General features: G+C 53.4%; 1 protein-coding gene across 3 annotated transcripts in view; it reads right to left on the reverse strand.

Annotated features, from left to right (window-relative positions):
- Positions 1-1,396: 1,396 nt before the first annotated feature.
- Positions 1,397-12,123, reverse strand: part of IQSEC2 (IQ motif and Sec7 domain ArfGEF 2) — a 78,336-nt gene continuing 67,609 nt past the window's right edge. For 2 of the 3 annotated variants that reach the window (XM_047844521.1, XM_047844520.1), the window contains 7 exons: positions 10,437-10,576; positions 9,548-9,673; positions 7,331-7,430; positions 6,611-6,772; positions 4,757-4,930; positions 4,216-4,265; positions 1,397-3,617 (listed from right to left, as the gene is read on the reverse strand). In XM_047844521.1, coding sequence (XP_047700477.1) covers positions 2,652-3,617; positions 4,216-4,265; positions 4,757-4,930; positions 6,611-6,772; positions 7,331-7,430; positions 9,548-9,673; positions 10,437-10,576 — 1,718 coding nt within the window. In that variant the 3' untranslated portion in view covers positions 1,397-2,651. The remainder of the gene's footprint in view (positions 3,618-4,215; positions 4,266-4,756; positions 4,931-6,610; positions 6,773-7,330; positions 7,431-9,547; positions 9,674-10,436; positions 10,577-12,123) is intronic. The other variant, XM_047844522.1, reaches the window with a different exon arrangement.

Consider the following 12,123-nt stretch of genomic DNA (forward strand, 5'->3'; position numbering starts at 1 on the left):
GTTGGTTACGTGTCGGACTCTTGCTTTTGGCTCAGGTCATGATCTCACAGTTTCATGAGTTTGAGCCCCGTGGCTGACTCTGCAGCACAAGAGCCTGCTTCGGATTCTCTCTCTCCCTCTCTCTGCCCCTCCCCACTTGCACTGTCTCTGTCTCCCTCAAAATAAATACATAAACTTAAAACAAATTTTTTTTAAAAATGCTCATTGGATTTCATTCTGAAACCTCCACATCTAAGCTCTTCCAAAGCTCAGGTTGGGTCCTGGAGGTGGCATCAAATGGTTACATGGCCCCAGCTGCTTCTCTCACTCAAATGTGCATATGAAGAAGAAAACAAAGGCCTCAGTCCAAGCTGCTAAAAAGTGGGGCCATACAAACCATTCCCTCTTAGGTGCTATTCCAGGCCATACAAACCATTCCCTCTTAGATGCTATTCCAGACTCTAAGAAAGCACCAAACATATTTACTGACTGCTGCTTCTGGGGACCCTGCTGACCCTAACCAAGAGCCAGTGCTCTGCCCCACTCCTACTGGGCTCTCCCAAGACCCAGGACATAACTTGTGGGGCGGAAACATGTTAATTTCATAGGGAGGCAGTTTGGGGGGACTGGCCTAGAAATCAGGAACCCCCATCTTGACTTGCTGTGTGGCCTTGGAAAAGACCCTTCCCTTCTCTGAACTTGTGTCCTCCCGTGTAAACTAAAGAGAATCCAGCTATTTGCTATCTAACAACATAAGTATATACACAAAAGAGCTCTTATGATGTATCCAGCCCCTGGCTTCCTGGCCCAGGTCACCTACCCCCCTACCCTCAAGGACAGAAACATGGCCAGCCTTGGGCAGTGGGGAGGGCCCCAGGGCAAAGCCAGGCAGCCACAAGAAGGGTAAGCACAGATGGCACAAGAGCAGAAGGAAGTATCCCACCTGTGAAAGGAAGAGCAGGGAACTAACCTCCCCAAGCACCTACTCCATGCTGTCTGCTTGATATCTGTTACCGCCATGTCATCATCGCTACTCCATGTGGCAATGGCTTTATCACCTCAAGGTTTAAATCAAGAAAACTGAGACCCAGAGGGTGCTTCTCCTGAGTGTGTGTGCCTCAGAAGGGAAAACCTCAGGACTGGAACTGGATCAACTCCAAAGCCCACACCCTTGCCGCTGTGGCCCATTAAGGAGCTGAGAGAGGGAAATCTCCCTCATCCCCACCTCCCACCCAACCAAAGCATCTCACCCACCCAGTTGCCTGAGCTGCTACCATTAGCTCCTCACCTCCCTGGGCTAAGGCTTCTCTCTCCAGGGGCTCCACCCTGGGGGAGGGGGCATAAGTAGGAGGCAGAGGCGGGAGGTGAGCACAAGGTCTTTTATGAGGCATCAAATATACATTCTTATATACAAGGAGGAAAAAAGACAATGCCTGAACCCCAGCTCCTCTCCATACAGCCCCTCCCACTGCTGCCCTCCCCCACCCCCAAGCCCCTGGGTCCCTGGACCTTTATACAGCCAGGGTCTGTCTGTCTGTACTGCAGCCCATGGTAGAGGGGGGAGAGGGAGGCAGGAGCTGAGAAAGGAGCTGGATGTGCGGGGCAAGAAGAGGAGCTGGGGCTTGTAAAAAATATATTTATAATAAATAAACAGGGCTGTAAAGGGGGCTGGAGAGGCAGCAGAGATTTTGACGGACAAAAGGACTCAGGCATCCTGGCTCCCAGCCCCTGCTCTGATGGCTTCAATCTGCCTCAGGAAGGACATCTTGGGCTTATGGTGGCCCTCTGGGAGCGTCTCTCCCCAGGGCTGATGCTGGGTGCCCTGCTCCAGCGAGGTGTATGTGGGCAAGATCTGTAAAGTGCATTGTCTTCAGTTGTAGGAGGGGTCGGTGTAAGGAAATGGGAGGGCATGCAATATGGGTGAGGGAGGGCAGTGCCCTTCTCATCCCAGACCTGAGCACCGCCCCCCCCCCCCAAACCTGTCTGGACTTTTATCAGGGTAAGAACATTGCCATGAGAGGCAAGGTCCTGAAGCTGAAGTGGTCTGGGCGGGGGCCCACTGGAGAGAGGACAGAGGCTGGCTCTGGAGAGGAAGCACTGCCCATTTGGGGGCCAGCATTAGTGGGGACCCACTGAGTGCACTGACAGCCCTGTTCCTCTGGCAGGTTGAGAGACACATGAAGGAGTTTAGTCAGGCCCTGAGGTCTGAGAGAGGGCCGAGTCAGCCGAGGTTTGGCCACAACTCTACAGAGCTCTCTCCTAGCCCCATGTGGCTAGAGGTGTTCTGGGGAAGCCTCCACCCTTTACTGCTCCTGACACCTGCCTGCCCTTCTCTACCAGCCAGAGCTGATGGGCGCTCACACTGGCCCAGAAGTCTGAGGTCACCTTGGGGATGGAGGTGGGATGGAGACAGGGAAAAGAGGAGGAGGATCTCCAAAAGGTCCTCACCACTCCCCAGAGCTTGAGAGCCCTGCATCCAGGCTTCAGGTGGCAAGGATCCTTCAATCTGGAAGGAAACCCCATGGCAACTGTTGAGGGTTAGAGGAGGGGTCCCGAGGCAGGGAAGAAGTGGGGAGGAGGACATCTTTATGTGTATATATATTTTGGAAAAACTGGGAACCTCTTGTGGATTCCCCAGACCTCCCTGAGCCCCAGCTCACTCCCTCTGTTCATCAGACCACGGTGCTGATCCGGCTTGGCTTGGCCTTGGGGTTTGCACTGGGTGGGTTGGCCGTGCCAGGGGGCCCAGAGGCGTGCAGCGGGCCATGGGGGGAGGTGGGTGGCAGGGGTGAGTGTGGGGTATGGGGTGAGGGGGGGGGCAGGGGTGGGTAGGAAGGGTGGGGTGGAATGGGTGAGTGCGGTGACAAGGGTGACTGGGGGTGGTGAGGGTGGGAATAGGAGCCTCCTGGTGGCCGGGATCCAGGGCCCCCTGTGGCCCCTGCTGCTGGCATCATCTGTGGGTGGTGGCTGAAGATGAAGTGCTTGGGGCCCTGTTTGTGGGCTGGAGGGTGCTGGGGGGCAGGACTGTACAGGGGCAATGGGGATGTGGGCTGGTGCAGGGGGTGGCGGCCATGTGGAGCAAACTGAGGGTGTCCTCCAGCCCCCCGTCTGGGAGCCCTGCCTGGCCGGCCCAAAGTATAGTGCTGGGGGCCTGGGACTGGGCCATGGGCATGGAAGTGGCGGTGTGGCCCCACAGGTGGGGCTGAGGCGGGAGGTGGTGGAATGGAGCCCAGCTGGGGCAGGGGCGGGGGCTGCTGAGGAGGTGGGGGGAGAGGGGGTTGCTGGGGTGGGAGGTAGGGTGGCGGGGCAGGGCCTGGTCCTTGGCAATACTGGGCATGCAGGGCCTGGAGCTTGGACTGCCCATCAGGCAGCACCCCCAGGCCACCGTGGCTGTGACCATGGTGGTGGTGGTGGTGGTGGTGGTGGGTGGAAGAAGCAGATGAAGAGGAGGCAGAAGCCTGGCCTGTTGGCGGTGGTGGCATCTGGAAGGGCCCCTTGCCCCGCTTGCTTCCAAACAGGGAGCCCAGGAAAGATGAGGAGTTGGAGACCGGTCTCTGGCTCTTGTACTCCTCTGGCGGCGGGGGTGGGGGCGGAGGTGGCATCCTCTGGTGAGGGCGTGGACTGCTAATAACAGACCCCTGGAAGCGGGGAGGGGGGAAAGTCAGGCCAGTCTAGACTTCCTAAACCCCCAACCCTAAACTCCACCCGGTCCCTGAGGGCTGGAACTGGGGAGACAGGAACCCCCATGGCATGATGAAAACCAGTTTAATGGTCCTGTACTTGTACATGGAGCTCCCCAGCTTGCAGAGCTCCTCTGTCACATCCACTATCTCATCTGAGCCTCTGCTGGGAGAGGAAGAATTAGTAGTACCTCCTCCTCATCCCCATTTTGCAGGCAGGGAGAATGTTAGGCCCAGAGGCACAGAGTGACTTGCTCAGGCTCAAAGAGCAGGACTTGGAGGTGAGAGCTTCTCACGGTCCAACTCCAAGGGCATCTCAACTCAGAGTCGGCCCTGGGGTTGAGAGGGGCTAGGGAGAGTGGAAGACAGACTGAGAGACAGGCAGAGTGAGGACAGACAGAGTTGAGGACAGATGGAGAAAGTGGTTGGCTGGGAGAGGCAGCCTCGAGGTTCCCATCAAGGAAGAGGGGAAAGCATCAGGTCCCCTCCTCCTCTGGGGCTCCATGGCAGGGCAGGGTTCATGCAGAGGATGAGTGGGGCAGGAGCTGGCACTTACTTCGATGGTGCTGTCCAGCGATCCCACGCTGTTACGCCGCCCCCGCTTCCCTGCACCCACAAGCAAGGAGCCCAGCGTCAGAGCAGCAACCCCCCCTCCCCACCCTGCTGGGCTCCAGAGCTGGGCACCAGGCCTGGGCCCCTCCCGGGGACAGACACCCCTATTCCCTTTCCCCCGTTGAAGAGGGGAAGGTGGGGAGGAGGAGAGGTGGAGGAGGAGGAGTGAGAGGAGGAAAAGATGGCGAAGGAGGAGAGGTGGTGCTGGAGAGATAGAAGAGGAAAGAGAGGAGAGGTGGAGCAGTGAGAGAGAGAGAGAGGGGCTGACTGTGGCCCCACTTCACACTCCCTGGCCCAAACTCTGGGCTCCACCTGATCTGACCTGGCTCCCAGGCCCCCTGCGGCACAGTGCCCAGGGCTCTGGATAAAGGCCGGGTGTGTGCAGGTGTGGTGGGTGCAGGAGAGGCTGGCGGTCAGTGATAGGAGGCAGAGAGGACACCCGGTCCCACATCTCCCCAGCCAGGGCAGGGGCCCCAAAGACTTGCCTGCATCGGAGAGGTCTCGCAGAGAACTGCTGAGTGCGCCCCGTTTGAGCCCATCGCCTGCCCCATACGTGTCCTCCAGGCTGCTGCGGGCCAGCGTGCCATTCACTGAGTCCTTGGCCCCTCCGGGCTGTGAGGCATTAGGCCGCATCATACCTTTCTGCTTCTCTAGCTCCGCTGGGTGGTTGTGGGGGAGATGGGGAGAGAAGGTCAGGAACAGGAGTGAAAGGCCACTTGGCTAATCCCAGCCCTCCAGCAACCTTCCCCATTCTTGCCTGTTCTGTCCCCAGGCCTTCTGCTTTGCCCCCTGGACAGACGGCACATTCCCCCAAAACCTCAGTTCCATCTCTGAAGCCCCCCCACGGCACCCACCCTGTTTCACACCATCTCCTCTGGCTGGGTTTTCCCTCTGTCCCTCTCTGCCTGCTCCTCCTGCTCCTCTCCCCTTCCTCTCACCCTTCTTGCTCCCCCCTCCCCTGCCCACTCTCAGTCTGGTCTCCCAAACCACCCCTGCCCTTCAAAACAGAGCTTCACAGTGGCTGGCTGGTCACAGCAGGGGCAGGAAGGCCCTTCTAGTCTATGGCAAAGGGCAATCCTTCCAAAGTCAGCTCAGTTCTCAGCTATCTTGCTCCAGAGCAGAGGGCTCCAGGAAGGACAGGAGCAGGAAACCAACAGGAATGGAATCCTCTATTATATGCCAGCAGTCTGCTGGGAGCTATGTGTACTTGATCTCGCTTAATCTCACAACAGTTCAGAGGGAAGGATCATCATCCACATTTTCAGAGGAAGAAACTGAGAATCCAAAAAGTCATAAAGCTGGCCTGGGGTCATACAGCTGGAAATGGGGGGGGGGGCGGTGGGGAGCTGATATTCTGGAAGCAGGTCTGCCAGAGTCCAAAGCCTGTGCTCTCTAGCCTCCTTACAACGCCCCCCTTCACCTCCCTGAGGAGGTCATGGAGACTTTTGCCTGTTGCCTTCCCCTCATCATGCTCACCCCTCTCTGAATGTCCCCTGGGTCTCAAGAATCTGGTGAACTGAAATGTGCGGACCTTGCTTTGCTGAGTGGAGCGGACCCTGGAACCGTGAAGGGCTCACTGAGCAGCTGTCAGCTGCCTCAGTTTCTCTCTCTGTGTCTGCCTATCTCTTTCTCCTCAACATCATGTTACTTAACTGTGACTGCTTAGCCTGGAGAAGAGAAAACTTGGAGGGCATTGAGTAAAATTAGACGTAATCACTCTTTTCCCATTATATATGCTTAAAACGACTTGGCGTGGCCTCTGGGGGCCAGAAGGATGGGTGATGGGGACTCAGCTCAGGAAATGGAGTGTGGGAAAAGGACAGGAAAGGGGAGGGGGGCTGGGAAGAGGGATCACCTTTTTTGGACAACTAGGATGTTCAGTGCCAGGGTCCTACTAACATGTAGGACATCTCTTCTACCTTGCCTCATTAAATCTCCACAACTCTGTAAGAATATTTCATCATCCCAATGTCATGTATGAAGAAACTGGGGGATCAGGGAGTCAGACAACTCACCCCAGCTTACCTATATAATAAGTAGCATACCTGGGATCTGAAACTAGAGTCCTACCTCCAATACCCTGATGCTTCTCCCTGCTGCCTTTCAATAGAAGGAAGAGCTGGCTCCTAATCAGGGCTTGGAATAATTATCTGAAGTTCAGAGGTAACGAGCCTCTTGTCCCTGAAGGTATTCAAGCAGAAGCTGAAAAGTTCCTAGAATGGGGGTAGGAAGGTTGGACAAGCTAACCCTCAACTCTGAGATTCTCAGAGGACAGGATTCTTGGTGTCTGGGGGGGATCGTATCAGGAAAAGGGACAAGAGGTACAGCTGGGTACTCACACTCCACGCGGTATTTCTCCATCTCCTGCACCTCGGCAATGGACTCGCGCAAGTCGGATGTGAAGCGCAGCCGGTCCTGGAGGCTGGGGGCATTGAAGATGATGAGGACTTTGCGCTCCCCGCCAGGTACTGCAGACAGCAACTTGATCCCAAACTGGTAGTCTGGTGGGGGAAAGGGGAGGTCAGGCACCCCTGTCAGCACTGAAGCAAGGTGGCTCATACATGAATGAGTTTTTCTACTCTTCAACTCCAATCCAGCCTCTTCTCTGCTCAGCATCCTCAGTGGCTTCCCTTTTGCCCCCCAAGGTCCCCAAAATCTTGGCAGTCATGGCCCTGTTACTCCCTCTACTCCAGATAGAAAGGCAAACTGCACTCTGATTCTCTCCAACCCCTGCCTTCACACCTCTGCCTCTACTCACATTGCTTCTGTTGCCACCTGACAGAGCTCCTCTGGCTCAGTCCTTCAAAGCGCAGCGTGATCACCATCTCTTTGGCCCACCAGAAAACGTACACACCACGGTTCTCTGCCAGACCCCCAGGGCACAGACCCAAATCATACTCCACCCTAGCCTACCCTGCATCCCGGGACCAAGTAGGTGCTTTGGAGACCTTAGTCCAGTTGTAAAGGACTCCAAAAACTGGAGGTTGGTATGGATGAAGGATGAACACGGGGGCCATGGCATAGACTTTGGGGATGCTGGGATCCAAGTAGGGACTCACATGAATTCTGGAAGAGCTGCATGTGCATTTCCACCAGAGGAAAGGACTGACGGAAGCTGTACGTCACCAAGATCTTCTTCTTCTGGAAAATTTTGGTGACCTTTGGCAGGGGGTGGGAAAAAGACAAGAGGCAGGGTTTGGGGTAGGGAATTTCCACATGACACCTATTTCTCATAGCCACCCTCCCCTCCCACCGCCACTGAAAGACATATACACACAAACACACATACCCACAAGTTGGGGAGAACTGAAGCTTGAGGAGCAGAACAGGAGAGATGGGAGAAAACGCAAGTTCCTGATGTAATGACAATGCGCAACGGACATTTGCGATTTTTATAGGAAGTAACCGAATGCTCCCCAGAAAGCCTGTTCTATCTAATACCTCACACAGACTCCCCCACCCTGCCCCCTTTTCTGAGCTTCCAGAGTGCTGCTTCAGTGCCTTTCACCACCAGGCTTTAGGTGAGCGCTCTGCGGGTGTAATCGCCCCCTGCTGGACCAGAAGCGCCACGAAGAGTCTGATTGTCCTGTTTCTTGCCCACCTCGGTAGAACCCCGCAACCTGTGGCAAATGCCAATGAACCAACGTCTAGAGTTAATGAGTCTCCCTCTCAATAGCCCAAGGTCTTTGTCAAGTACTTGGGCACCTGGATTCGACAACCGGAGGTTGTGAACACGTCAGACAGTCTACAAAGTGGTGTTTAAAAGCAAATTACTTGATTTCAGGATGGGTTATAGTGCATGGTTATGCAGAGCATTTTCTTAGTCCTTTGGACTGTGAGCTCCCGAGAATGAGGACTGACTTTCACTCATCTCTGTGAACCCAGTGCCCAGCATGGGGCTGGACACGCACAGGTGTCAGTGCATGACAGGTGCTGAAACATTTACACAGCACCCGTGTGGGCCTGGCACTCCTCTGGGTTAGGCTATTCCACTTCTGACTTCTTAACTCCATCCTCATGACAACCTTATGAGATAGGGATTAGCCCCACTTCACAGAGGAGGGAATTAAGGCTTAGTGAAGGCATTGGAGAGGCTTCATCTAAAGCAGCAATACTCGGGGCACCTGGGTGGCTCAGTCGGTTAAACGTCCAACTTCAGCTCAGGTAATGATCTCATAGCTCATGAGTTCGAGCCCCACGTCAGGCTCTGTGCTGACAGCTCAGAGCCTGGGGCCTGCTTCAGATTCTGTGTCTCCCTCTCTCTCTGCCCCTTCCCCCCCTCAAAAAAAAATGAATAAACATTAGAAAAAAATAAAGCAGCAATTCTCAACTAGGTGTGACTTGGAACCCCAGGGGACATCTAGCAATGACTGGAAACAGTTTTGGTTGAAGGAGCGCTACTGGCATCTAGCAGGTAGACACCAGGGATGATGCTAAATACACTCCAATGCACAGGCTAGCCCCCACAACAAAGAGTTATCCCTCCCCAAATGTCAATAGTGGTGAGATCGAGAGACCCTGTTCTAAAGAACTGAAGATCACGGGGATAAGGGGGGAAGATAGCTCACTGTGCTCAAATCACTGAAGAGCTGTCTCAGAGCAAGAGAACACTCATTCTCTGTGATCCCAAGGGCCCAGGGAAGATGATTGGAGGAACCCCATTGGGAAACAGATTCTGTCAATCAGAGCTGTCTAACCAGGAAACTGGCTGCCTTAGAGGAAGGCACCCTTCTGTCTCCACAGTCATGCAAGCAGGGGGCCATGCAGGAAGTTGGTTTCAGGTAAGAGATTGGACAAGAGACCCTGAAATTCTCTTGTACCAGCAGAGTCCTTAAGAGTCCCAGCTCTAAAAGATGCACGTCTACAAGGGTGATGAGCTTGGTTTTAAGTTTGAATCACTTCAAGCATCCTGACCACCTGAAGGTTTCAGAGGGACCCCAGGGTCACAGGTTTCCCCTCCTTTCAGCCCACACTCTGGGCTATTGAGGTGAACAGGGACATTTCCTACCACTTCCCAGACTGTAAGCCTGTCAACTCCTCTGGTCCTCACATTTTCTCCCCCTGTGCAGCTGTCACTCCCTCCAAATGGATCCAAAAGGTGAAAGAGGGGCAGAGATGGCCTATGCCCTATCCAAGACTGCACACATCACATGGTAAAGCACGTCATCCACCACACCTCCACCCACCAGCGGTTAACATGGTTCACATAGACCCAGGGTGCAAGTTCACCCTCCCCTCCCCCCGCCGCTCCATTTCCTCCCCTACAGTGCTCCTACCACGAGGAGATCGTTGAAGAGGAAGACTTCCCGCTGATGCAACCCTAGCCTCTGGGGGCGGTTTGGATCTGGCACCTCGTAGAGTTGACAGCAGCAAACCAGTCGACGGTGAGGAAGAGACAAGACCTAGATAGGCATGAAGAAATAGATGTCATCAAGGCTAGCCACACCAGCTTCAGGCCTCTGGCACCTTATCGTCCAACCTCAAGAGGAAGTTTACTCTGACACAAGGAGTCTAAGCAACAAAGGCCTAGGCTTGCCTTTGTCCTTGGAGCTCTCTTTGTTTAGAATGCCTTTCTTTCCCAGCTTTATATTCCATTCTTCTTCCAAATCCCAGTTCTAGTCTTTTCTCTTCCAAGAAGGTGTTTCTGATTTCCCCGGACCAGAAGTGACCTCTCCATCCTTTATGCTCCCTCAGACTAACTATAAGGCAGATGCACTGACACCCCCACTCCCAGCCTGTGAATACCTCTAAGGACAGAAACTATGTCTGATTCATATCTGTGTCCCTACTCCCCAGTCAAATGCCCAGCTCTATGGAAAGGCATCTGTAAATGCTTGTTGACTAAAAGACTACAGTGTGTTCTTGGGTTTGGTTATCAGTTTACTATTAGCTTGGCTCCTCACCTGGGATGGAGAGGCAAAACCGGGGGTGAGAAGGATGCCAATATTTATACAGCACCCACCACGTTCCTTGCAATGTGCTAGATGCATCCCCATAAGAGCATCTCACTCTGTACCACGCCCTGCTGAGGAATGCATTATCGCCTACTCCATTCAGCTGGAGAGGGGAGTCTGGGGCTCAGAGTCAGGGGTACTGACTTACCTGCCATTCAGTGGCAGAAGCAGACCCAAACCCCGTCCCTCTGCAGCCTCTCCAGGCACTTACCGGTTTCTTGCCAACAATCATGCGCTCCACAGCCTGCACCTGGGACACATGGTCATCATTGGTCCGCAGTTCACGCCCCTGGATTCGTTGGTAGATGCCCACCAAGAGGTCTCGGGGGATGTCTTCACCGTTGTCAACCCCTGGGTAAGGGAGTAACACAGGGGCATATTGCACAAATGTGAGGAGTGGGTGGCAGGGGTTCCTCCAAATGCCCCACACCCAGGCATGAGTGCAAACAATGGCCGAGACTGGAGGGAGTGGGCACCCTTGGTCCCTTGGTCAGGACTGGACTGGAAAAGGTGTCCTTCACCAAACAACTGGATAGCCAGTTGCTTTCTTTCCCATGGCGGGGATTTTTTCTAAGCCACTCAGAGCACACTGTGATTAAAATAATCAGATACTTTTCCCCTTTCTAACTAGCAAAACTAACATTAAATGTTAGTAAGAGTGCAGGAAAGTGGGCATGTATATTAACAAAACTGTTTTTGGAAGGTAGTTTTGCAAAAGCCTAAATATTCCATGATTCTTCTTCTAGGAATCTGCCCTAAGGCATTACTCAGAAGTATGCGCACAGATGTGCGTACAAGTGCTACTTACAGGAAAAACCTTGAAACAACCTAAGTTCTCACAATAGAGGGACAGTTAAGTAAAGCTGAGTGTATCCATTTAATAAAATAATTTACAGCTATTAAAAACTTGGTGTTTACAAAAAGCATGTGAAAGTTCCTGCAGCGAGGTTACATGGAAAGGGCAGGATAATAAAGAGCAGGAGAGAGAAGGAGGGAGGGTGGGAGGGAGGATTGATGAAATGAATGAATGAACGAATGACTAACAGCAGGATTCCAGAAGACAGATCCAGATGGCCTCTGATCTAACTCCCTCCTCCCAAGTCTACCATCCTTCTTCACTCCTGTCTGCTGAGTGAAACCCACTCACTCTTCCCTCCAAACCTTCTGCTAGAGAAAATGTTTTCTCCTTTGGAAATGCCACGCCTCCTCCCTGGACAGGTGCTAAAGGAACATGCTTCATCACACCGCCTTTTTACCTCAGCTGCCAGAGAGCTTAAGCCCATCTACTGTGCAAACCCTGCCGGTCAGCCAATTTGTCTCATCTGTTTGTTTTTCCTCATGTCTATTTCCCTCTTTCGTTTCTGTTTAAATAATCCTAGCATATGTGCCATTTTTAGGAGGCTGCTCTTTGGTGAGAGCCAGGGTTTGGCATCAATACAATAAACCAAGAAAAAAGGTCAAGGTGACACCTTCTACCTGGCATTCAAGGTCCTTGCATATTGATTCCAACTGACCTTCCCAACTGGATCATCCACCCCATCTTGATTGTTCTTCAAACAACTTTTCCTGCCTTTGTTATTCTTTTTTTAATGTTTTTTGATGTTTGTTTATTTTTGAGGCGGGGGGGGGGGGGGGGGGGGTTCAGAGAGAGAGGGAGACAGAGGATTGCAAGCAGGCTCTACCCTGAGAGGGGAGAGCCCGATGTGGGGCTCAAACCCATGAGCTGGGAGATCATGACCTGAACTAAAGTCAGATGCTTAACCGACTGAGCCACTCAGGTGCCCCTGTGCCTTCGTTATTCTTACTACTAGGTAAGCCTCCTCTATTGCTATTCTGTCATATTAGCCATGTCTTCAAAGCCCACCTTAAAATGAAAATACTGCTTCCTCCAGGAAGTG

Source organism: Prionailurus viverrinus, chromosome X, assembly GCF_022837055.1.
Source record: "Prionailurus viverrinus isolate Anna chromosome X, UM_Priviv_1.0, whole genome shotgun sequence".
Lineage (NCBI taxonomy): Eukaryota > Metazoa > Chordata > Mammalia > Carnivora > Felidae > Prionailurus > Prionailurus viverrinus.